At 38.0% G+C, this 23911-nt stretch overlaps 1 protein-coding gene across 1 annotated transcript in view; it reads left to right on the top strand.

The window, feature by feature from the left end:
- Positions 1–5837: 5837 nt before the first annotated feature.
- Positions 5838–23911, top strand: part of GALNT14 (polypeptide N-acetylgalactosaminyltransferase 14) — a 116218-nt gene continuing 98144 nt past the window's right edge. The window contains exons 1-2 of the mRNA XM_044659592.1: positions 5838–6142; positions 21416–21514. Coding sequence (XP_044515527.1) covers positions 5838–6142; positions 21416–21514 — 404 coding nt within the window. The remainder of the gene's footprint in view (positions 6143–21415; positions 21515–23911) is intronic.

Consider the following 23911-nt stretch of genomic DNA (forward strand, 5'->3'; position numbering starts at 1 on the left):
TACTCAGTGGCCTTAATTTTCTAATCCATAATATGAGGGGGTTAGACTAACTACTAATCTCTGAGATGTCTTCCTATACTAATATTTCTGGGTTTATCTAGGAGCATATAGAGAGCACAATAAACAGAGTATTTGGCCTCGTGTCAGGAAGACCTGAGTTCAAATTTGATCACAGATACTTACTAGAATTATAACTGAGCAAGTCTCTTTGTCTCGATTTCTTGAACTATAAAATAAAGATCATATACAACCCAGAGTTCCTGTGAAGATCAAGTGAGATGATATTTGCAAAGCACTTAGCACCAGGTCTGGTACATAATAGATGCTTAATAAATGCTTATTTCTTCCTTCTTACCTACTTTACTATGATGAGATTTTGTGATTTCTTAATGTAGGTAATTTCTGGTAGGGATACTCTCTCTAACAATAGGAGCTAAGTCCTCCAGATTTCCTTAAGGCCACATAGAAGTTATGATTTGCTCAAGGTCACATAGCCTTGCCATGAGAGGCAGAATTCAAATCTATCACCTTTATTTCAAGCCCAGTGTTCTATTCATTTTGCCATATCTCTTTTAGGAAGTATATATACTATTTGTATATTTATAAATTGTGTATATATATATTTATATGTTCTATCTTTGCATGTGTATTTATTTCCATATATGCAATATAATATGATTTATCTGTATATGTACACACATATAATATATATATGTATATATTTATGGGTATAAATAGGTATATATATAGCTTATATAATATATAATGTCCTTTATCTAGCTGATCTTTTTTGTCAAGCACTTTAGTCCCAGAAAAATAGTTTTTCTCCTTTTCATCCTCTCTCTCTCTTCTTAATGTATGTGTGAATAATATATCCATATAATATATTTACAAATAAATATATACTAGAAATACACCGATACTATATCTATGCATCTATATAATCATTATGTTACACATACACACATACTCCAAAGATGTATATTTTTCATACTTTTACTACTAATAATGCCATTATAGCATCTGGGTCATCTCTCCTTTTACCCATACGATCATCTTTTGGGCTATCCCAAGCTCAAGCTACTCTAAGTTTGTGCCTACTAAAAAATTCCAATTCATAATTCATAATTCCTCATCATTGTGTTTCCTTCTAATAGCCAGAGCATGCAATTAATTAAAATCATAAGCACTTATGAATTATTTTGGTCTGGTCCTGCGATTTCACTGCTGCTAGGAGATCCCAGTGAGGAAACTCCCTCAATCAATGCAGATTGACAAATGTTCTTCAATTTATCATTTCACGTATCATTTCACCTTGGGCAGTAAGAGGCTAAGTAGCTAAGGTCCCAGTGCAGCATCTGTCAGAAGTGAGACTTGAACTCTTGTCTTTCTGACATTGAGACCAGTTTTCTATTCACTGTCATATTGCCTCTTTATAGTATAGTATAGTATAGTATAGTATAGTATAGTATAGTATAGTATAGTATAGTATAGTACAGTATAGTAGTATATATCTCTGTTTGTCTATCTATCCATCATCTATCTATCTTTCTATCTAATCATCTATCCACCTACCCATCTATCTATCCATTATCTATCTATCATCTATCTAATCTATTTATCTATCTATCCATCCATCCATCCATCCATCTATCCATCTATCCATCTGTCCATCTGTCCATCTATCTATCTATCTATCCATCCATATAGGGAAACTAAGTTGCACAGTGGATAGAGCACTTGGCCTGGAGTCAGGAAGACTCATCTTCCTGAGTTCGAATCTGGCCTCAGACATTTATTTCTGGACAAGTCACTTCACCCTGGTTGCCTCCATTTCCTCATCCATAAAATGAGATGGAGAAAGAAATGCCCAACCATTCCAGTATCTGCCATGAAAACCCTAAATGGTGTCACAAAGAATAAGGTATGACTGAAAAGACCGAAAAAACCAACAACATCTATACATGTGTATAATGCACATAGGTATTGTGTGTGTGTGTGTGTGTGTGTGTGTGTGTGTGTAATGACAGAACATTTTCCCCATCTACCTGTGTTTACACTCTTCTACAGTTACATATAATATCAGTGGAAAGAGTGAACATATGTGCAACAGTGCAACTCAGGATGCTGGTGCTACAATGCTATTGATATCTTCTAGTGGGATCACTGCATTGCTCCTACTGGGCTTTCTTTCCCCTGGACTGGTGCAGTGGACGATATCTATCAGATGTGTCTTCCCAGCTGGGTGTTGCTCCCTCTTTGTCTCAGGTTAACTGTTGCTTGATTCTGCTCTGCTCAGTCCATGGTGACTGTTGGTCACTACCAAGTATGGCATCCACCATTCTGGGATTGTGACATTTTTCATTGTTTCCAGCATCTGGTCTAAGCCGGTGTCCTTTGAAGGGGTGCTAGCTCTTTTCCGTAAGGTATACTCTTCTTAGTCCTCACCTCTTCAGTGCTATGGGCATGCATAGTTTGCACCTCTCAGTAGCCCTTCTTTGCACGCTTCTGGTCCTCCAGATCTACTAGAAGGATTAACCCTTTCCAGTAACAGTCTGGAGAGGTCAGAGGTAGGAGGTTGGAGAAAAGCAAGTTTTGCTCCTCTGAATGCCCTCTGCCACAGGTCCACATGCTTGAGTTTCCTCTGAGCAAGCCACTGTTCTCTGTGACCTAGAGGCACTCTTACATCCTGGATATGTCAACAAGGATGTGTTTACTCATTACTATAATAATTAATAGTTACAGTCATTTCCCTTGCATACCCTGATTATAGGAAAGATCTCACATATTCTGAGCACAGAATGGAGGTTGGGGGTGGGAGGCAGGGAAGAGAGTCTTTTTAGCAGAGCCTGGGGAAATTTTTGTCCCTGAGCCCATCCTTAGTAACACATGATTCTCCATTACCAGGGATATGAAAGAAAGCCATCGCATGTATATGAGCCCGAAAGTCACCAAAATCTTTGATACATTCTGTCTCTAGAGCTTGACAGCCCAGGAAGTACTTTTGGTCCCAGTCTAACTTGAACTTCTTTTAAAAAAAAAAGGCAAAAACAGATCAGAGAAGCCTGAATTATTCATGAGCTGCTTTGCCAATCAGGGCACATGGTCCTGGGAGTCTGGTTTTAAATACAGCTGTGTTTTCTTCCTGAATGCTTCTGGAGGGCTGTTCAGATTTTTTAAAACTCTTCTTTTCTCCATAGGAAAAGCTGCTGAAATTTTTATAAACTAAAAACATGCCTTTGGGCCTCAGTTTCCTCATCTGTAAAATCAGATGGTTGGACCAAATGATCTCTAAGGTTCCCCTGTGGCTCTCAAGCCTATGATTCTCTGATGTTCAGCATGCAGATGTCAGATCACAGGGCTGGCAGCCTTTTCCCTTTTTTCCTCTGTGTCCTTAATATATCTAGCTGTTTGATTAATCTTTTAGATTCCCATAAAAAAGTATACTGTCAGAGTGCAGCTAGCCTTATGGATTTGAGCTTTGAAGATTTTCCCACTGCCTTTCAGTCTTGATGTTTTCCATTTTCAATTCTAGGCCTTCTTAACTTCTGGGTCCATGCTGGATGCAGCTCTAAGGTCCCAGATAGAGCCTGTAATGGGGATTAGAGACAAGCTGGTCACTGTCCATCATGCCCAAGCTGCACGCCTCTGCTACGTTGTGGATGATTCCCAAGAACATTCAAAGGAGTGCTTTGATCCTGGGCCAGGAATATTCCTCTGGATTCTCCCAGCCCCCAGGCCCAAAGAGAGAAAGCAGGGCTTAAGTCTTAAAGGACTCCCTTCTGGACTTGACATAGGAATAAATGACCTTCCCTTCCCTACATGCTGCACTGTACCTGTGGACTCCCAGTGTGAATCAGGATGACTTGGACTCAACTCCCCTACCAGATGTCTACCTGCTGTGTGATTTGGGGCAGTTACTTCACATTTCTGAGCCCTGTTTTAACTCCATCTGTAAAATGGGACAATAATAGCACCCACCTCAAAGCGTATTGTGTGCAAGCCTCTAGTGTATAAATGTTAGCTATTATCATTGTTGCTGTAAACTTTTTTTTTTTTAATTTTAAATCCTTACCTTCCATCTTGGAATTAATACTGGGTATTGGTTCTAAGGCAGAAGAGTGGTAAGGGCTAGACAATTGGGGTTAAGTGTCTTGCCCAGGGTCACACAGCTAGGAAGTGTCTGAGGCCAGCTTTGAACCCAGGAACTTGCAGTTCTGGGCCTGGCTCTCAATCCACTGAGCCACCTCTTTGCTCCCTGTAAACTGTCATTATTATTGTTGTTGGGTATAAAGGCTTTCAGCCTGGCCCTTCGACAGATGGAAGGACAGAGGTGAGCCAGTGGCAATAAATTTGGTAGGTAAGCAATTAGATGGTGAAGCGGTTGGAGCACTATACCTAAAGGAAACCTGAGTTCCTATCCAGCATCAGACACATACTGGGCAAATCACCTAGCCTCTGTTTGCCTCAGTTTCCTCAACTATACAATAGGAATCATAATAGTGCCTACCCCCTAGGGTTGTTGTGAGGATCCAATGAGATGATATTTATAAAGCACTTAGCACAGTGCCTAGCACATAGTAGGTGCTTAATAAATGCTTCTTCCACTCCCCTTTGTGCTTCTGTAGGTATTTATTGACAATATCTTCATCCCTTCCTGGCCTGTATAGAAAGGACCCATGAATAAGCCTAGCACTGCTCAATTCTGAAAAAGCTCTGAACAGAATATAAATTGATAAGCGTCCTCGTTCTCCCCCAACCCCACTTCCATAATCCCTCTGCCCAGCATAGTTTGGGACCACTGTCCAGAGGCCTCCAGAGGGGAGAATTTCTCCTATGGTTTGGATTTGATGCTGGACCTACATAAAGTAGACTTTTCCACCTAACCTGACTCCACTCCCCAGTTCAAGGCACAGGCAGCTTCTCCAGATAAGAAATATAATCAGCTCATTAATGCTTTCCCCCGAAAAGTACCCAAGATCAGCTATCAAAAACCATTCTCTGAGCAGGAAAGACTAATCAGTGTGGAAAAGGCATTTATTTATACTCCTCTTCTTAACCTCATTTTCTGCCCCTCAATAGTGTTTTATGTATGAGGCAACGAGCATCCCTTCTCTCTGGGCCTCAGCTACAAAAATGGAACCCATCGTTATTGACTGTGGTAGTGTAATAAATAGAAGTCCTGGAGTTAGAAAGATCTGGATCTGAAGCCCACCTCAAGGACCTAATAAAGAGCTTTTTGTTGTTCAATCATTTTTCAATCATGTCCAATTCTTTGTGACCCCCATTTGGGGTTTTCTTGGCAAAGATACTGGGATGGTTTGCCATTTCCTTCTCTATCTCATTTTACAGATGAGGAAACTGAGGCAAATAGGGTTAAATGTCTTGCCCAGGGTCACACAACTAGTAAATGTCTGAGGCCAGATTTGAACTCAAGAAAGTGAATCTTTCTGACTCCAGGCCCAGGACTCTATCCACTGGTCCACCTAGTCAACTGCAAAATACTTTGCACATATTAAATTATAGTTCTACTGTTGGAAGGAACCTCTGAAGCTATCTAATCCAACCTCCTCATTTTACAGAAGAGAAAACTGAGACCTAGAAAGGTAACTTTCCCAGGGTCCCACGTGGAGTAAGCATGAGACAAAGACAGATTTAAATCCTGCCTTTAAGATACAGGGGACCTCTTGGTGCCCTCAGGCAATTTTCTAAGATTCCAGTTTTGAGAAGACCTGCTAATCTACTCTGAATGAGGGAATTTCTTCACCAGGGGTTGCCAATTCCAATGAAATCATGGGACTGAACCAATAATAATAATTGTAATTAATGTGCTCAGCATGGTATTAAGTGCTGTGGAAATCATTAAAAAATATAAGACATGGTTCCTGGCCTCCAGAACCTTTAGGCAAGGAATTGGCTCAGCCTATTTATCCTTTCCTCATTCAGCCATCCCTGAAGAATATAAGTTATCAAGGCCCACCGAATTAGAGCCCATTTTCTATCCTCCTTCGGGTGATGGATTAGAGAAGCGACAGCCTTGGAAGCTGTCCGGTGTCCCTCTGGGGACTTCTACTCCGGCGAGGGCCAAGAACCAGGCAGTAAGAAGAGAGAGGACCCGGGCTGCCAGAGAGTTAATATCCCAGTCAGCTTTCAGAATCAGCCGAGTCTCACTTTCCTAATTACAGCTCATTTTCTCCCCTTGCCATGCCAACGAACAGGGCTGCCTGCTACTGATCTCCCCACGCTCCAGCATGTTTGTACAGAAACAGAGAGGCCCCCTCTCCTGCTTCTGTTTTGCTGCCTGCCTTTAAAGAGAAGGACAATTGGCCTGCCTGCCTGCTTTCCCTACTAGAGACAGGTGCGCCATCTTGCTCATCATGGCTTACTCATCAACAGGGAAGGGTGATCCAGGGGGTCCTTTCGGAACTCCTCAAACACAGTCTCTTTGATTGATTCAGATCTAGTAGCCATAGATAGATCCCAGAAAGGGAGATGGACTCTCATGTTCCTGAAGTTTTACTCCTCACTCTCCCTCCATAATCCTTCCCCATCCTTTATCCTACTCAGAGTCTAATATCTCCAAACACCTAGAATATGTTTCTTTGAGGAACTCGGGGCCTTCATGTCTGATCTCAGCTATTAATAGCTAATAGCTAACATTGACATAGCACTTACTATGTGCCAGGGACTGTGTTAAGCACTTTACAATTATTATCTCATTTGATCCTTGAAACAACTCCAGGAGGAAGGTGGCATTATGATTTTTCATTTAAACTCATCTCTTCCTGACTCCAGGCCCAGCACTCTATCCACTGGGCCACCAACTGCCTCCAAAAGCTTCTGGTCCTATTCGACAGCATCCCCAGCAATGCCCTTCTTCATTTTTAATCCTTAGTGTTTTCTTTGGTGAATGAGGAGGTGCCTCCCCTTTCTTTCTCCTACCAGTTTTAGAAGAGGCATTAAGAGGTCAGGAAGGCAGCCTGGTGTAAGAGTAAAAGCACAACACTTGGAATCGGAAGACTTGTAAAGTGAAATGGCCTCTGTTGTCTCAGCTCCAAATACGTGACATTTCAGCTATATAGCATTAAGCATCATTAGCTGAGAAGCAATGTGGCTTAATGGGGAGACAATGAGCCTTGGCATCAGGAAAACCTGAGTTCAGATTTCCCCTCTGACACCTGCTGGCTGTGAATATAGACAAGTTGCTTAAACTCTCGGTGCCCTAGGAAATCATTTCAGACTTTCAATTACAGATCTGAGTTGATAAGGAGAATTCCCCTACATTGATAAAAAGCACAGTTCTTGACTTTAAAAAGATCCAAATAACCTTTAACTAAGTTTATTTCCCTTAATGTTCTGCATCTATGATAGGGGGATCATAATACTCACACTGCCTTTGTCATAAAGTTGTAAGGATCTAACAAGGTGGAATCACACAGGGTCATCATATGGGAGGTGATTTGTTACCTTAATGTACTATGGAAATAGAAACTAGTAGTTAAGGAGATGCTCTGAATGCTTCAGAATCCATTATGGCCAGGAGGGAAGGGAGATGCATCCTTCACCAAATAGTGCTCCCTTCTTCAGCACCCTCCCCTCCATTTCATCTCCCCCCACTTAGTGCTACCCCATCTGAACCCCATCTGTGTTCTGGAATTCATGGGTGAAAGTAGAGTCCATTTGGTACCTTTTGGACAGTTTTCTCTAGGTCGAACCCTTTGGATGACTTTTGGAGATTTTTTTTCCTGTTTGTTTCTGGCTTGGAACAATATATTTCAAATGGCCAGCAAGGGAAAGGAGGCTTTATCTGCTGCTTATTGGCCCAGGATTGAACAACTAAACACAGCTTTTCTATTCCCAGACCTCTATTGTTTCTCCTTTTAATCCTCCTTCTTGCCATCTCCCTCTCTGTTCCCCTCCTCCCCATGGGTGGCTGACCCCTAAACCAGCAAGAAGCAGGAAACATTTACCCAGAGTCAGCCCCTGGTGGCACCAGCCACACTTAGTGGGTTTATTTTCATTATTATAGAAATTTTCAGGCTGCAGGCTGCAATTTTCACTTGCAGTGAGGTATTAAATTGAAATTACCCCAGATGTAATTGTCACACAGAATAATCCTGGACATGCTGAATGGAATACTTTTTTCTAGCTGAGGTTTCATTGCACCAGCCAGGCCAGACAGACTCTTCTTGCACTGAAGAGCGAGGTCAGTCCTGGGTGGCCCTGTGGGCAGGGGGGCCAGGTGGCTGCGTGGGACTGGAGTCACTGGGATGGAGCTGCAGGAGACCTGCATTAGAGAGAATGTTCTCCTCTTCCCTCCCAGCAGCACAATCAGAAGAGATAGAAGGGCTTAGAGTAGAGGAATGATCTAGGGACCAGAAGGTTTTTATAAATAGTCTAGGGAGAGTCAGAGACTTAGCACTAGGCCTGCTAATCCTGTCGTACAGCTGGGTTCATATAAATTAATTGCTCGTTTCTTGACTTGGGTCACAGAAAAGCTTCATTCAAAGCATATACCTTCATCTAATATGCTTAATGGGCCTCTGATTGCCCAATGGGCTAGCCCTTTACAGGGTGAGAAGGAATTCATGCATCTCTCTTGCTTCTCTATAGAAAATTAACTCTGAGAAAAGGGGAAAGACCAGTCAGTCAGTCAATCAAGCCTACTAGATGCCAGGCACTCTGATAAACACCAGGGATAACAAGAGAGACAAAAACGTGGACCTAGCTAACTCAAGGAGCTCACTTTCTGAGGAGGGAGACAACATACAAACAAGTATGAACATGTAGGGTACAGCGTAACCTGATGGACATCTCAGAGGAAAGGGGCTGAGGTGAGTAGGGAGCAGATGGGGAAAGACCTTCCTCCAGCATGAGATGAGATTTTAAATGTCTTGAAGGGGGGCAGAGAAAATAGGGAACAAATTAGGTATGTGCTGGAATCAGGGAGAGCAAGCAGGAGGCTCTTTGGGGTGCAGGAGATAGAGCACCAGGTCTGGGATTAGGACACTTGACTTCAAATCTGGCCTCAGACATTTCCTAGTGGTGTGCCCCCGGGCAAGTCACTTAACCCCAATTGCCTAGTCTTTAATGCTCTTCTGCCTTGGAATTGGTACTTGGAATAGATTTTAAGACAGAGAGTAAGGGTTAAAAAAATAAAATAACATAACATTATAGTACCTAGGACAGCAAGGTGACACTGTAGGTAGAGTGCCACACATGGGGTCAGAGAATCTGCATTCAAATCCATCCTTAGACACTATCTCTGGGATCCTGGGGAAGTCACTTAACCCTGTTTGACTCAGTTTCTTCATCTATAAAATGAGCTGAAGAATGAAATGGCAGTGTCTTTCCCAACAAAACTGTAAACAAGGATGGTCACAAAGAGTTGGACATGACTGAAGCAACAATAAAATGCCTACCTCCTAGGTTTGTTGTGAGGATAAAATGAGATAATAATTATAGGCTCTTAGCACAGTGCCTGGCCGTTGGGTGGTAGTGGTTTTATATAAATATTAGCTATTATTATTTAATCAATCATTGAGCCCAAAGTCTCACTATGTATCAGGTACTGTGATGGCATAAGATATGTGGAGATACAAATACAAAGAATAATCCAACACCAATTCTCAAGGAACTTACATTCTCCTGGAAAAGACAAATTCTTCCATATGTTTATATGGTAGAAAAACAAAGGGAATAAATATTTTTTAAAATAGAAATTAGTTAAACATAAGGTAGTTTGGGAGGGAAAAGAGAGATGTCTAAGGAGAACAGTGTGGACAGCCTATTCAAAGTTTTAATAGACAGCATTCCTATGCCACTAGGAGAGACTGAAGCTGGTACATCTCATGATCTCAGAAGTTCTAAGCTAAATACATTTCCTCTCTAAGTCCAGAACTAATAAAGTGGCCTCTTGAGTAGGGGTCTACCAGGATACATTAGGAGGAACCAAATAGCCCTAGTGAGAAAAATGGAGCTAGGTCAGAGTTCCAGAGCTTATTAGCAGCAAGATCAGTACCCCCATCTGCCCTCTTAGCTTCAGAGCCCTTGAACTTCCAGTCTGAGTGAGATAGGGAGATTAAATACTAAAAAAATACTACAAAGTATGAAATCAAGGGCAGGTAACAGAAGATTAATAAAAGTTGATTCTTGTCAAAAGGGATGGGGTAGCTTTTCAGCACAAAATGAGCTGAGGCTGGTGAAGCATGCTGGGGAAAACAATAAGGTGGATTTTGTTGTTGTTTTAGCTATATTATAGAAGAGTATGATCAAAGAAGGGATAGCATATTGCTCTGGGTATATGATGCTACCAAGTGATGTTAGAGAGAAGTTATAAAAACTTAATCTTTCTTTTGCTTCAGTTTCCTTTGCAAAGGAAAAAACATATTCCAATGGAACAAAAAAGGAAGTTCATAAGATCAGAGATCCAGAAGAGACATTTGGGGCCATCTAGTCCAATCCCCCTTGTTTTACAGTTGAGGAAATCAAGTCTGAGTGTGGTTAAGTATATTATTAAAGGTTCCACATATAGTAAATTGAAGAGTTTGAACCCAGGTCCATATAACTCTAAATCCATCCCTCTTTCTTCCCAAGAGAGGAAAGTAAGAGAACATCAAGCTTCCCTTCATGAGTTCAAGACACTTGCCTTGAAGAAAAGTATATCCTGTGTCCTGCAAAAACTGTTTGTAATGAAGGACCATGAAGAAAAGGAAAGGCATCTCAGATTTGGAGGACAAATGGTATTATTTTTATTAAAGGGAAGAGAATGAAGCCTGCCACCTCTAAGGTAGTGACTCATAAGTTAACCTTGATTTCTGGCAGAATTCTAGGATATGTTATTATAGGAATGATTGCTTAAAAGGCTTTTTTATGGCGAACTCACCCAAGGCAAGTACTCACATGGAGGTCAGAAGAAATGATACAAGGGCTCTCTCAAGGTCTCTCTGAAGAACTTTGGTATGGATTGTGAGACATGGCAGACATTAGCACAAGACTGCCCAGTTGGCAAACCCACATTCAATCAAAGATGACCATATTCACAAATCCCCTCAGGTCAAACCACAAATTGGTTTGTTGTATTGTATTTTTATTTCTTTTGTTAAGCATTTCCCAATTATATTTTAATTTGATTGCCTCTCAAGGGGTGAAATTGACAGCTCCAATCTATTGTACAATTCTCTGCTTCCACCATATACAGAATATTATATTTAGTTTACTTTTTAGAAAGAACATTGACAAGCTGAAAAGTATACATAGGAGAGTAACCTGATTTGTTATGGTCCTTGAGTCTGTGCCATATGAAGAATATTTAATGGAAATAGGGATGATTAGTATGGAGAAGGAGTGACTTAGGTGGGTCATAAAAATGTCTTCAAATAGAGGAAAGGCTGAAACCTGAAATATGGAGATTAGAATAATTGTTTTTGATTGTAGACTAAGGGTTCTCAACTTTTTTGTGGGTAAAATCATGTAAGATAGTTGGCACAGTGAGTAGAGTTTGGGGCCTACAGATAGGAGCCATTCTGCTATTATTGATCCTTCATTTTTAAAGAGAACCAGTGACATCATTGAGTGATATCTTGACTTGTGAATGAATGGGATTTAAGTAAAGTAGAGTTGCACAAAATCATCAGCTTCACTCCTAATTGTCAAAGTCTAGTAGCAAGACAAAAATCAAGATGACAGGAAATGGCACAGAATGTAGTGGATAACCTTGGTATCTTTGATGTCTGACCAAGCTCTAAGTGCTCCACAGAAGCTGCTTTAGCCTCCTTCATGACTGTTGTTCTTATTTGTCCATTTTTATGTAGTCTGGAAGACCTAAGTTCAAGTCCAACCTCAGATACTTACTAGATGTGTGATTCCGGGCAAGTTACTTTACCTTTGCTGCCTCATTTTCTTCCATTGTAAAATGACTTTGACAATAGTACATTCTTCCCAGAGTGGTTGTAAGAATCAAATAAGATATTTTTAAAGTGTTTAGCATAATGACTGGCACATGGCAGGTGCTTAATAAATATTTGTTCACTTTTACACACTTTGGCAGAATGGGGAAGCCAATGGATCCTTTTTCAGGAGAATGTTTTTTTAAACACAAAATATTTCAAATGAAACCAATTATGTTGATATACACATATAAAGAGCTACAAAACTATGCATATTGGGCATCTGGGTAGCTCAGTGGAGTGAGACCCAGGCCTAGAGACGGGAGGTCCTAGTTTCAAATCCGGCCTCAGACACTTCCCAGCTGTGTGACCCTGGGCAAGTCACTTGACCCCCATTGCCCACCCTTACCACTCTTCCACCTATGAGACAATACACCGAAGTACAAGGGTAAAAAAAAAAGAGAGAGAGAGAGAGAGACTGAAAGAGATTTTTGCAAAATGTAAAATTTTACCTGGGAATTGAAGGAAGCCCAGAAAGACTAAGATAAGGAGGAATAATTTTCCAGTTATGGGGGACAGCCAGTGAAACTAGTTGGATTTCAGATAAGAAGGTGCTTTGTCAGCTGTGAAATGTTATATAAATTTCAGTTTTTATTATTATCATTATGGAACTTTTCGAAGACCTAGGTTCCTATTCTGCTTCTCCACATTGGTTCAACCATTGGCAAATCCAATTCATATTTTGGTTCTTTAATTCCCTCTTCTATACATGAAGGGTTTGGAATAGATGATGATGCACAAGGTCAGTTCTAATACTTTTTGTATAAATTATTAATATTCATAGCAAAGAATCATGCATTCAACAAAAGAATTTAAAGAGGGAAAAAGAGCCCAAGGGGGCTTGGCAGAAAAGAGATTGAACTATTAGACTATATGTATATTTCTCTTTCATCAGGTGAAATGTAGAGACAATGAAATTTAAACCTAGGAGGCTAATGGCCACTGGGTAGAACAAGAGAAGGTGCTCATGTGTTTGGAATGATTTAAGTGAATCTCTGCCAAGAGCTTTGCTGAACCTTTACAAATTTCCTTGAAATCTGTAATTCTGAAGTCAAATGCAAATGTGAGGTCAGAAGCTCACCAAGCTTTGAAGAAAAATAGCATCTCCCACTCCCTGGGCATAATGTTCAGTTTTGAGTGGAAAAAGAGATGGTCTGGTTTAAAGACACAACCACACATGCATCAGTTCTACCCCATCACATTCATGTTTAATGGAATAAGTAATGATCTTTGAGATAGAATTCTTAGTTTCAAGACCGGGTTCTGCCACTTAATAGTGTGACCTTATACAAATCATTTCATCTCAAAGCCTCAGTTTCCTCTTTTATAAAATGAAAGTGTTTGCTGAGATGACCTAAGGTCCCTTCCAGCTTTAAATTAATAATCCTATGATACTCTTCACATGATTAAATAAAATCAAGCCCTAGTCTCCCATGAGATCCAGTATTACTTCACAAATTACCTATTGGGTACTCCTAATTGGATGCTTCATAAGCATCTCAAAATAGCATTCATTACCTTCTTTCTCACTCTTCTACCTCAAACCCACACCTCTTTCAAACTTTCCTGTTACGGACAACTAGCTGGTACAATTGGGTCAATTCCTTAGGCTGGAGTCAGGCAGGGTTAAGTTCAAATGTAGCCTCAAACACTGATTAACTATGTGGCCTTAACAACTCACTTCAGCTCTATTTGCCTCATTTTCCTTATCTGTAAAGTGGGGATAATAATAGCACCTACCTAACAGTGTTGTTTTGAGAAAGAAATGAAATAATTGTAAAGTGCTTAGCACATATTAAGTATTATATAAATGTGTTAAGCATTTTTTATTATTAAATGTATGAAGCACTTTGTACAGTGTCGAACAAATAGAAAGTGCTATATAAATGATAGTTATTATAATTATTATTATATGTATAAAGCACTTAGCACAGTGTCTGGTACATAGTAAGTGCTATATAAGTGTTAAATATTATAATTTTTATATGTGTAAAGCACTTAGTATAGCGCTAGGAAAATAGGAAATATTTAATAAATGCTCATTTCCTCTCTCCTTTCTCAGGTCAGATCTGCACCATTCTTCCAATTACCCAGGTTTTCAATCTGTTGTCAGGTTCCACACTTCATTCTTGCTTTACATATCCAATTATTTATCAGGTCTTGTCATTTCTATCTCTATCATATTTCTCATATACATTGATTGCTTCCTCTATTCTCTTTATTTTTATTTTTAATATTTTATCTTTATGTTAATAACAAATTTCTACATTTTCTCAAAGTTATATGACTCATTTTGTCTCCTTCCCTTCTTCCCTCCCCACTCCTGGAGCTGGCAAGCTATTCAATCTGGGTTATACATATATTATCACATAAAACATATTTCCATATTTATTCCTTTTTATAAGTGAATAATCGTGTAAAACCAAACCCCCAAATCATAAACCCAAATAAACAAGTGATAAATTGTTTGTTTTCATCTTAATTCCCTTCCAGAGAAAGAATTGATGGAGTAGGAATTAATAAGGGATTCTTTTTCATAAGTCCCTCAGAATTGTCCTGCATCAGTGCATCACTGTTAGTAGCAAACTATCACATTTGATCGATCATTCCACAATATTGAAGTTACTGTGCATAATGTTCTTTTGGTTCTGCTCATTTCACTCTGCATCAGTTAACATAGGACTTTCCATCTCTTTCTGAAATCATACTGTTTATCATTTTTGATAGTGCAATAGTATGCCATCACCATCATATACCACAATTTGTCCAGCCATTCTTCAATTGAGGGACATCCCTTTAGTTTCCAATTTTTTGCCACCACAAAAGCACAGCTATTACTATTTTTGTACAAACAGGTCCTTTCCCATTTTTCCTTTATTCTTTACATCTGCAAAGCCACCACCCCAATTAAGCTCTCCATTTTGTTTCCCCAGCCTTAAGTCTGTCCTCTCTCCAATCCATCTTTTGTAATACCAAAGTGATTTTTCTAAGGCTCAGGGATTATATCGATCCCTTATTCAAATTTTTAATAAATGATGTACTAAAATTTTTAATAAATGATGTCACTTACTCCAAGTCTATTCCACTGATCCTCCCTTCTGTCTCTTAGGCAGTACCATATTGTTTTGATGACCACTGCTTTATAGTATAGTTTAATATCTAGTACCTTCCTTCACGTTTTTTTCGTTATTTCCCTTGATATTATTGATCTTTTTTTCTTCCAAATGAACTTTCTTATAGTTTTTTCTAATTCAATAAAAAAGTTTTTTGGTGGTTTGATGGCACTAAATAAATAAATTAATTTGGATAGAATGGTCATTTTTATTATGTTAGCTCGTCCTACCCATAAGCAATCAATGTTTTTCCAGTTGTTTAGATCTAGTTTTAATTATTTGGAAAGTGTTTTGTAGTTGTGTTCGTATAATTCCTGTGTTTGTTTTGGTAGATAGATTCTTAAGTATTTTATATTGTCTAGGGTGATTTTAAATGGTGTTTCTCTTTCTACCTCTTGCTGCTGTGATGTGTTGGAAATATATAGAAATGCTGATGATTTATGTGCATTTATTTTGTATCCTGCCACTTTGCTAAAGTTGTTGATTATTTCTACTAGCTTTTTAATTGATTCTCTAGGAATTTTTAAGTATACCATCATATCATCTGCAAAGAGTTATAGCTTAGTCTCCTCATTGCCTATTTTAATACCTTCAGTTTCTTTTTCTTTAATTGCTACTGCTAGTGTTTCTAGTACAATGTTAAATAATAGAGGTGATAATGTGCATCCTTGTTTCACTTCTGATCTTATTGGAAAGGCTTCTAATTTATCTCCCTTGCATATTATGTTTGTTGATGGTTTTAGATATATACTGTTTATTATTTTTAGGAAAGGTCCTTCTATTCCTATACTTTCTAGTGTTTTCAATAGGAATGGGTGTTGTATTTTGTCAACAACAACAACAATATGTCAGCATCTATTGAAATAATCATGTGATTTTTGTTTGTTAGTTTGTTGATATGGTCAATTATGTGCATGGTTTTCCTAACGTAGAACTGTCCTTTCATTCCTGGTATAAATCTCGTAAGTGACATCAGCAAGGCAGTGTTTGATAAACCCAAAGAGCCCAACTTTTGGGACAGGAATCCACTATTCTACAAAAGCTGCTGGGAAAATTGGAAAACAATATGGGAGAGATTAGGTTTAGATCAACATCTCATACCCTACACCAAGATAAATTCAGAATGGGTGAATGACTTGAATATAAAGAAGGAAACTGTAAATAAATTAATTGAATTCAGAATAGTATATTTGCCAGATCTATGGGAAAGGGAAAATTTTGAAACCAAGCAAGAGTCAGAGAAAATTACAAAATGTAAAATAAATGATTTTGAGTATATTAAACTAAAAAGCTTTTGTACAAACAAAAACAATGCGACCAAAATCAGAAGGGAAACAACAAACTGAGAAAAAAAATCTTTAAAACAAAAAATTCTGACAGAGGTCTAATTACTCAAATATGCAAGGAACTAAATCGATTGTATATAAAATCAAGCCGTTCCCCAATTGGTAAATGAGCAAGGGACATGAATAGGCAATTTTCAGATGAAGAAACCAAAACTATCAATAAGCACATGAAAAACTGTTATAAATCTCTAATAATTAGAGAAATGCAAATCAAAACAACTCTGAGGTATCACCTCACACCTAGCAGATTGGCTAAAATGAAAGAAGGGGAGATTAATGAATGTTGGAGGGGATGTGGCAAAATTGGGACATTAATGCATTGCTGGTGGAGTTGTTAACTGATCCAACCCATTCTAGATAGCAATTTGGAATTATGCCCAAAGAGCACTAAAAGAATGCCTGCCTGGGGCAGCTGGGTAGCTCAGTGGATTGAGACCCAGGCCTAGAGACGGGAGGTCCTAGTTTCAAATCCGGCCTCAGACACTTCCCAGCTGTGTGACCCTGGGCAAGTCACTTGACCCCCATTGCCTACCCTTACCACTCTTCCACCTATAAGTCAATACACAGAAGTTAAGGGTATAAAAATTAAAAAAAAAAGAATGCCTGCCCTTTGATCCAACCATACCATTGCTGGTTTTGTACCCCAAAGAGATCATAGATAAAAGACTTGTACAAAAATATTTATAGCCACACTCTTTGTGGTAGCAAAAAACTGGAAAATGAGGGTATGCCCTTCAATTGGGAAATGGATGAACAAATTATGGTATATGCTGGTAATGGAATACTATTGTGCTCAAAGAAATAATAAACTGGAGGAATTCTGTGTGAACTGGGAAGACCTCCAGGAACTGATGCAGAATGAAAGGAGCAGAGCCAAAAGAACATTGTACACAGAGACTGATACATTGTGGTAAAATAGATTGTAATGGACTTCTGTACTAGCAGCACATTCAGAGAAAGAATTACAGGAGTGGAAACACAGAAGAAAAACAACTGCTTGAACACATGGGTTGAGGTGGACATGACTGGGGATGTAGACTCGAAATGACCACACTAATGCAAGTATCAATAATATGGAAAAAGGTCTTGATAGATGACACATGTTAAAACAAGTGGAATTGTGGGTTGGCTATGGGGGGGGGGTGTTTGGAATGGGTGAAGGGGAAAGTAAGAACATGAATCAAGTAACCATGGAAAACTTTTCTAAAAAATAAAAAAAAATTAAAAAACCAAAAACCAAAAATAAATAAATAGATAAAATTTTCAATAAATGAAAATAACAACTCCCACAAAAAACCCCTACATTAGCTCCCTCTTGCCTCTAGGATCAAATATAAACTCCACAATTACCATTTAAAGGTATTCATGACTTGACCTCTCCAACTTTTCATTTCATTGATAATGTCAAACTCATAGTTCTGTACGCACATAGATTCTGGACTTCATGCCTTTGTCCTGAATTTCTGTATCCCTTGCCAACTGGAATGCTCTCTCTCCTCACCTCTTGCTCTTGGAATCCCAGGTTTCCTTTTGAATACTCAGCCCAAGAGTCATCTTCAATGCAAAGGTGGTCATTCTATCCTCAAACTAATTTTTATTTATTTGGGTTAAGGACCTACACTTTCATTGGTAAAGAAAAATTTTAGTTGATTTTCTTTTTTTAAACAAACTTATGTCTTCATTTTCTCTATAATATATAGATATTTGCCTAGAATATTAAGAGATTAAGTGACTGCCTGGTATTACACAGCCAGTCTGTGTCAAGGCAAAACCAGATGTTCTTAGCTTTGAGTCCAACTTTCTATCTAGTGCCTTTTGCATTTATCCTGATATATACCTATTGTCTTCTCCTTTAGAAGGTTAGATAATTAATTTGGAGTAGGAATTGTTTCACTTTTGTCATTGTATTCCTGGCACCTTAATATCTGTTGATTTATTATACTGCTATAGATTTGTTACTAAAAGAGACTGATATGTCATCTCCTCCAGATAAGGAAATTGAAGCATCTTGGTTGAGTGTCTTACCCAAAGTCAAACGGATTTGCAAGTTTGAATCCTGCTCCAATTCAGTATACCATGTTACTTCTGTAAAAGTAATCATTTACTTTTTAAAATACTGAACATCAGTGCAATCAATTAAATTGGTTTTACATTTAAAATAAAGGAAATATGACCTATAAAATGTCCCATCTTCACAGTTAATCAGTTACTCTAGGATTCTCTAGGATTCTTTTGCTTGATTCTTAACTCTCATTATCTTTTCTTCTTAGTGAAAATTAGTATGTATTCTCTTCTTCTTGCTCTTTTTTACTGCATTATTTCATAAAGGGTTTCTTATATTTTCTTATATTTTTCATATTTGACAATGTTAATTTTATTATAGTATCCCATTCAATTTATCTGTGCCTAAATTTATTCTACCTTTATTAGATATTAAGGATTTTCCAGAGTTTTTTTTTTCAATTTTTCTTCTTAATATTGCCTTTCATTCCCTGTGATAAAATTTTCAAAAGTATATCTCATCAATGGAATAATTATATCAGAAGATATGATTCTGTTTGTAACTCTGTATATTTTCAGAGTGCCCTAAAAAAAAAAAAAAAGATTTCAAAAGTCTGCAATTCCACAAGCAACGAATGAGCGCAACATTCTCCACAACTCTACTGGCATAGTTCATTGCTTTTGACCATTTTTTGCCATTTTGATGAAGATAAGATATCATCTCAATGCTGTTTTAATTTTTATCTCTTTGCTCATTTGTGACGGTAAGCCCAATATTGATTTTCTTAATCCCTTGTCATAACAGAGTTACCATGCTATCGTTTGGTGAATGAAAATGAAATATCATAAACTCAATTGTTAGACCTATGTCCAACACAATTTAGATTTTCTTGGATAATTCTCAAGGTATTTCAGGATTTTAGAGTGCCTTGCTATCAGCATTATGAACATTAATTTTCATGATGGAATTCTATGAACATGTATTCTGGCTTTATGAGTAATTGGGATTAGGTGACTTGCCCAGGGTCATACAGCTAGAAAATATCTGAGGTATTTTTGAAATTTGAATTTCAATCCAGGACATCTCATCTCTAGGCTTGGCTCCTATCCACTGAGCCACCTAGCTGCACCCCCTCCCAATAGAGTTTTACCACATTGAGCACCCAACAGAGGTGAAAAAGATGGTGAGGGAACTCCCCATCACACTGTTAAAAGATCAATCCCATGTAACTGGAGATGTTTACGCTGAGGAACACTTGAAGGGTTTGGGAGGGTGATCAGACATAGTAGAGATATTAGACAGATTTTATGTAGAAATGTAGACTATTACTGTAGTAAGTTGGAGCTAGAATGGAATTTAGAGACCCTCCTGCCTAGGGTTTCTTAACCATTTTGTATCATGAAGTCAACCTACCTCTCAGAATTGTTTTTTCATAAGTCTTAACTGACCATACATGTTAAAACCAGTGGAAATGAGAGTTAGGTATGAGGGGGCGGGAGCTTGAGGGGGTGAAGAGTAAAGTAAAAAACATGAATTATGTAACTATGGAAAATTTTTCTAAAAATAAAAAAATTAATTTAAATTTAAAAAAAAATTTTAAGCTAAGTTCATGGACCTCAGGTTAAGAATCCCTGATTTGGTTAAATTCCTTTTATACTTGATTTCTTTTTTTTAAATTAATGTTGATATCTTATTTTATACCACCTTCATTTATGAATATGCCTCTCCCATTTCCCTTACACATTCCTTGGAACAAAGAATTTTTTTTTACACTGGGAAAAAATAAACAATTCAGCAGAATCATACATCCCATCAGTCATACCTGCTAAGATATGCAGTAGTCTGTGCCCATAGTCCCTCACTTCTCCATAGAAAGAAATATATTTTCTTATCTCTTATATGGTACTTCTAGTACTATTGCCCTTCCACCTTCCATAGATTATGCCTTTGAGGAGAGCCACTTGGCTCTGCATGCCCTGGGAGGTTAAGCCTCATCTTCTCTCTGCCAGGTTTCTTCCCTGCTGCATGGATATCCATCCCCCACCTTCCTTTTCCACTTCTTGCTCCAGAAACTGTAGTCAAATTCACCATAGCACATGGAAAGAACATACCCATTGCTGCTCTATTCTTCCATTTACATCTCTGTGTCTTCCCAGATTATAACTCTTCTCCTTGGACACTACTCCCCTCTGCATGTTGTCTCCCTTATTAGAATATTGTTTTCAAGGGCAGAGACTACTGGGGATGCTTTTTGTTTACTTCACAAATCATTGTAAATATAGTAGATTTTCAACGATACATATAAAAACCAGTGGAATTGCTCATTGGCTATGGGAGGGGGAGGGAACAGGGGAGGGAAAGAACATGAATCATGAAACCATGGAAACAATCTAAATGAATTAAAAACAAAAAATATAAATAAATAAATAAATGATGCAATAGATGTTTAATGTTTTTTTATTCAGTCAGCCATAATGAAAATGTCCAGATTTTTTGTTATTCTTTCCATTTATAGTAATTGTGAATTTTTTTTATGATTTTTGGTTGTGTCTATTTCACTCTGCAACAATTCATGTGAGCCTTTCCGCCTTATTCTTAATTCTTCTAATTGTTCATTTTTTTTAAAGTGTGACAGGCTGGGAATTAATTTCCACATATAGGGAGAGAGTCCCTACATTTATACTCTGTACTGGAGTATTCATGTACCAAGTATGATGTACCAAATATATACTTTTTAATTAAAAAAGAATAAACACTTACATAGCACCTACTATGTGCCACTACTTTACAATATCTTATTTGATCCTCACAATAACCCTGCAAAATGAGTTCATTTTTCAGATGAAGAAACTGAGGCAAAGAGAGGTTAAGTGACTTGTCCAGGATTAGCTAATAAATATCTGAGACTAGCTTTGAACTTGGGTATTCCTAACTCCATGTGTAGCATTCTATCCACTGTACCACCTAGCTGAATAGATAAATTAATAGTTTCTTTTTTCTCCTCAGATGTGCCACTTTGCACTATGGTCCAGACCTTCCTCCAACAAGCATCATTATTACTTTCCACAATGAAGCCAGGTCTACCCTTCTAAGGACCATCCGGAGGTAAGGCAGGGTCACTCAACCAATCAAAAAGTATGTATTACACCTGCTTTGTACTCAGTACTTTTGTAGGCATAATGGTGGCTATACAAGCATAAGGCTTATTTTCTACCCCTAGGAATATTATCACATTTGCAGGAAAATTCAAATTCATGACCATATTCTACTCCCAAATCTGGACAATCAAGTTACAAAGAAAACATGAGGAGGGAGAGACGTAGGCTTATTTCTTCTAGTATCTCCATGCAAGGCCCTTTGTGTTTTCTTTTTATGATTCAGGAATGATGGGTATTAGTGATGTTTTCCTCTCTTCCTTCACATGAAATAGAAAAATCCCACTGAATTAAGAAACCATTACAGAGTCAAAGGCATGTTCTTCATTAATGCTTTCCCTCCAGAAGGCTTTTAGAGAGATCAGCCAGACAACATCTGATCTTTTGTCACAAATTAGGAAGACCTTCTTCATACCAACAAGGAATCATCCAGCTTCTGCTTGAAAACTTCTAATGAGGGGGAGCCTAGTACCACTCCACATAGCCCATTTTGCTTTTGGACAGCTCTAATTGTCAAGAAATTTTTCCTTGAATTGAGCTGAACATAGTAGTCTGGCCCATTGCTCCAAATTTTCTCCTCTGGGGCCAAGTAGAAGAAGACTAATCCTTCTATATGGTGAGCCTTTAATTACTTATAGATAATTATCATACCCTCTCTCCCTATAAAGTCTTCTTTTCTCCATGTTAAATATTCCTAGTCCCTCCAGATAATCTTTATACATCATGATAGTTATTTCATCACCATTCTGGGGGCTTTCCTACAGACACTCTTTTGTCAGTTATTGTTCAGTGATTTTCAGTTGTGTCCGATTTTTCATAACCCCATTCGGGTTTTCTTAGCAAAAATACTGCAGAATTTTGTCATTTCCTTCTCTAGCTCATTTTAGAAAAGAAGAAACTGAGACAAACAAGGTTAAGTGACCTACTCATGGTCACATATGTCAGAGGCCAGATTTGAACTCAAGAAGATGAGTCTTCCTGACCCCTAGTCCTGCACTCTATACATGTGTCACCTAGCAGCACTAATTTTTGCCATTGTACTTCCTAAAAAAGTACTGCTTTTTTATTCTTGATATCTTCTGACCAAGACACAGGGCAGTGGAATGGGATATGGAGAAATTAAGTGCTTCTTGTCTGCAGGCATTTTGCTAAATGCCAGGGAAATAGCAGTTAAAAGACAGCTATAGTTATAAAACATTTTTCATACAAATAAAATCAGATCTAAGCAGCTGGAAAAACATCAATTGCTCATGGGTAAGTACTTATACCATATCAATTAAACTATCCAAAAATTATTTCATAGCTAGAAAAAATGATAAAAATTATCTATAAGAACAAAATACCTAGAATATCAAAGCAATTAAAGGGAAAAATGAAGAAACATGGGTTAACTATAACAGATATCAAACTATATAATGAAACATTAACCATCAAAACAATCTGGCTAAAAAATAGAGTGGTGCAGCAATGGAATAGATAAGGTATGCAACACACAGGGGTAGATGACCATAGTAACCTAGTGTTTGACAAACCCAAAGGTCTGCTCTTTTGGAAGGAGAATTTTGGAAGGAGGAGAAGAATATTCAACAAAAACTGCTGAGAAAAATGGAAAACAGTAGAACAGAAAATAGGCATAGAACAACATTTCACTCTATATGCCAAGGGAAAATCAAAATGGACACATGACTTACAACTAAAGAATGATATCATAAACAAATTAGGAGACCACAAAATAGTTTACATATCAGACCAATAGATAATGAAGGAATTTATATCTAAACAAGGCATAGAGAACATTACAAGATGTAAAATAGATTACCTTAACTACATTAAATTAAAAAGGCTTTGTACAAACAAAATCAATGCAACTAAGATTAAATTGCAAACAACAAACTGGCAAAAAATCTTAATATGAAGTGTCTCTGACAAAGGCTTAATTTTCTTAAATATATTCTCAACTGACAGTCAAAGGATTTGAATGAGCAATTCTCAGATGAAGAAATTAAACCTATATTTAGTCATATGTAGCAATGCTCCAAGTAATTTTAAACTAGAGAAATGCAACTTAAAGCTACCCTGAGGTGCCATCTCACACCTATCAGACTGGTTAACATGACAAAAAGGGAAAATGAAAAATGTCATAAGGGATGTGGAAAAATGGGACACTAACAAACTGTTGGTGGTGCTGTGAATTGATAAAATCATTTTGAGGAGCAACCCAGCACAAAGAACTATTAAAATGTGCATACCCTTTGACTCACTGGTCTATAGCCCAATGTGATTAAAAATCAGGGAAAAATATTTCTAGAACCTCTTTTTTGTAGTGGCAAATAACTGGAGACTAAAA

This window comes from Gracilinanus agilis, chromosome 2 (genome assembly GCF_016433145.1).
Source record: "Gracilinanus agilis isolate LMUSP501 chromosome 2, AgileGrace, whole genome shotgun sequence".
Lineage (NCBI taxonomy): Eukaryota > Metazoa > Chordata > Mammalia > Didelphimorphia > Didelphidae > Gracilinanus > Gracilinanus agilis.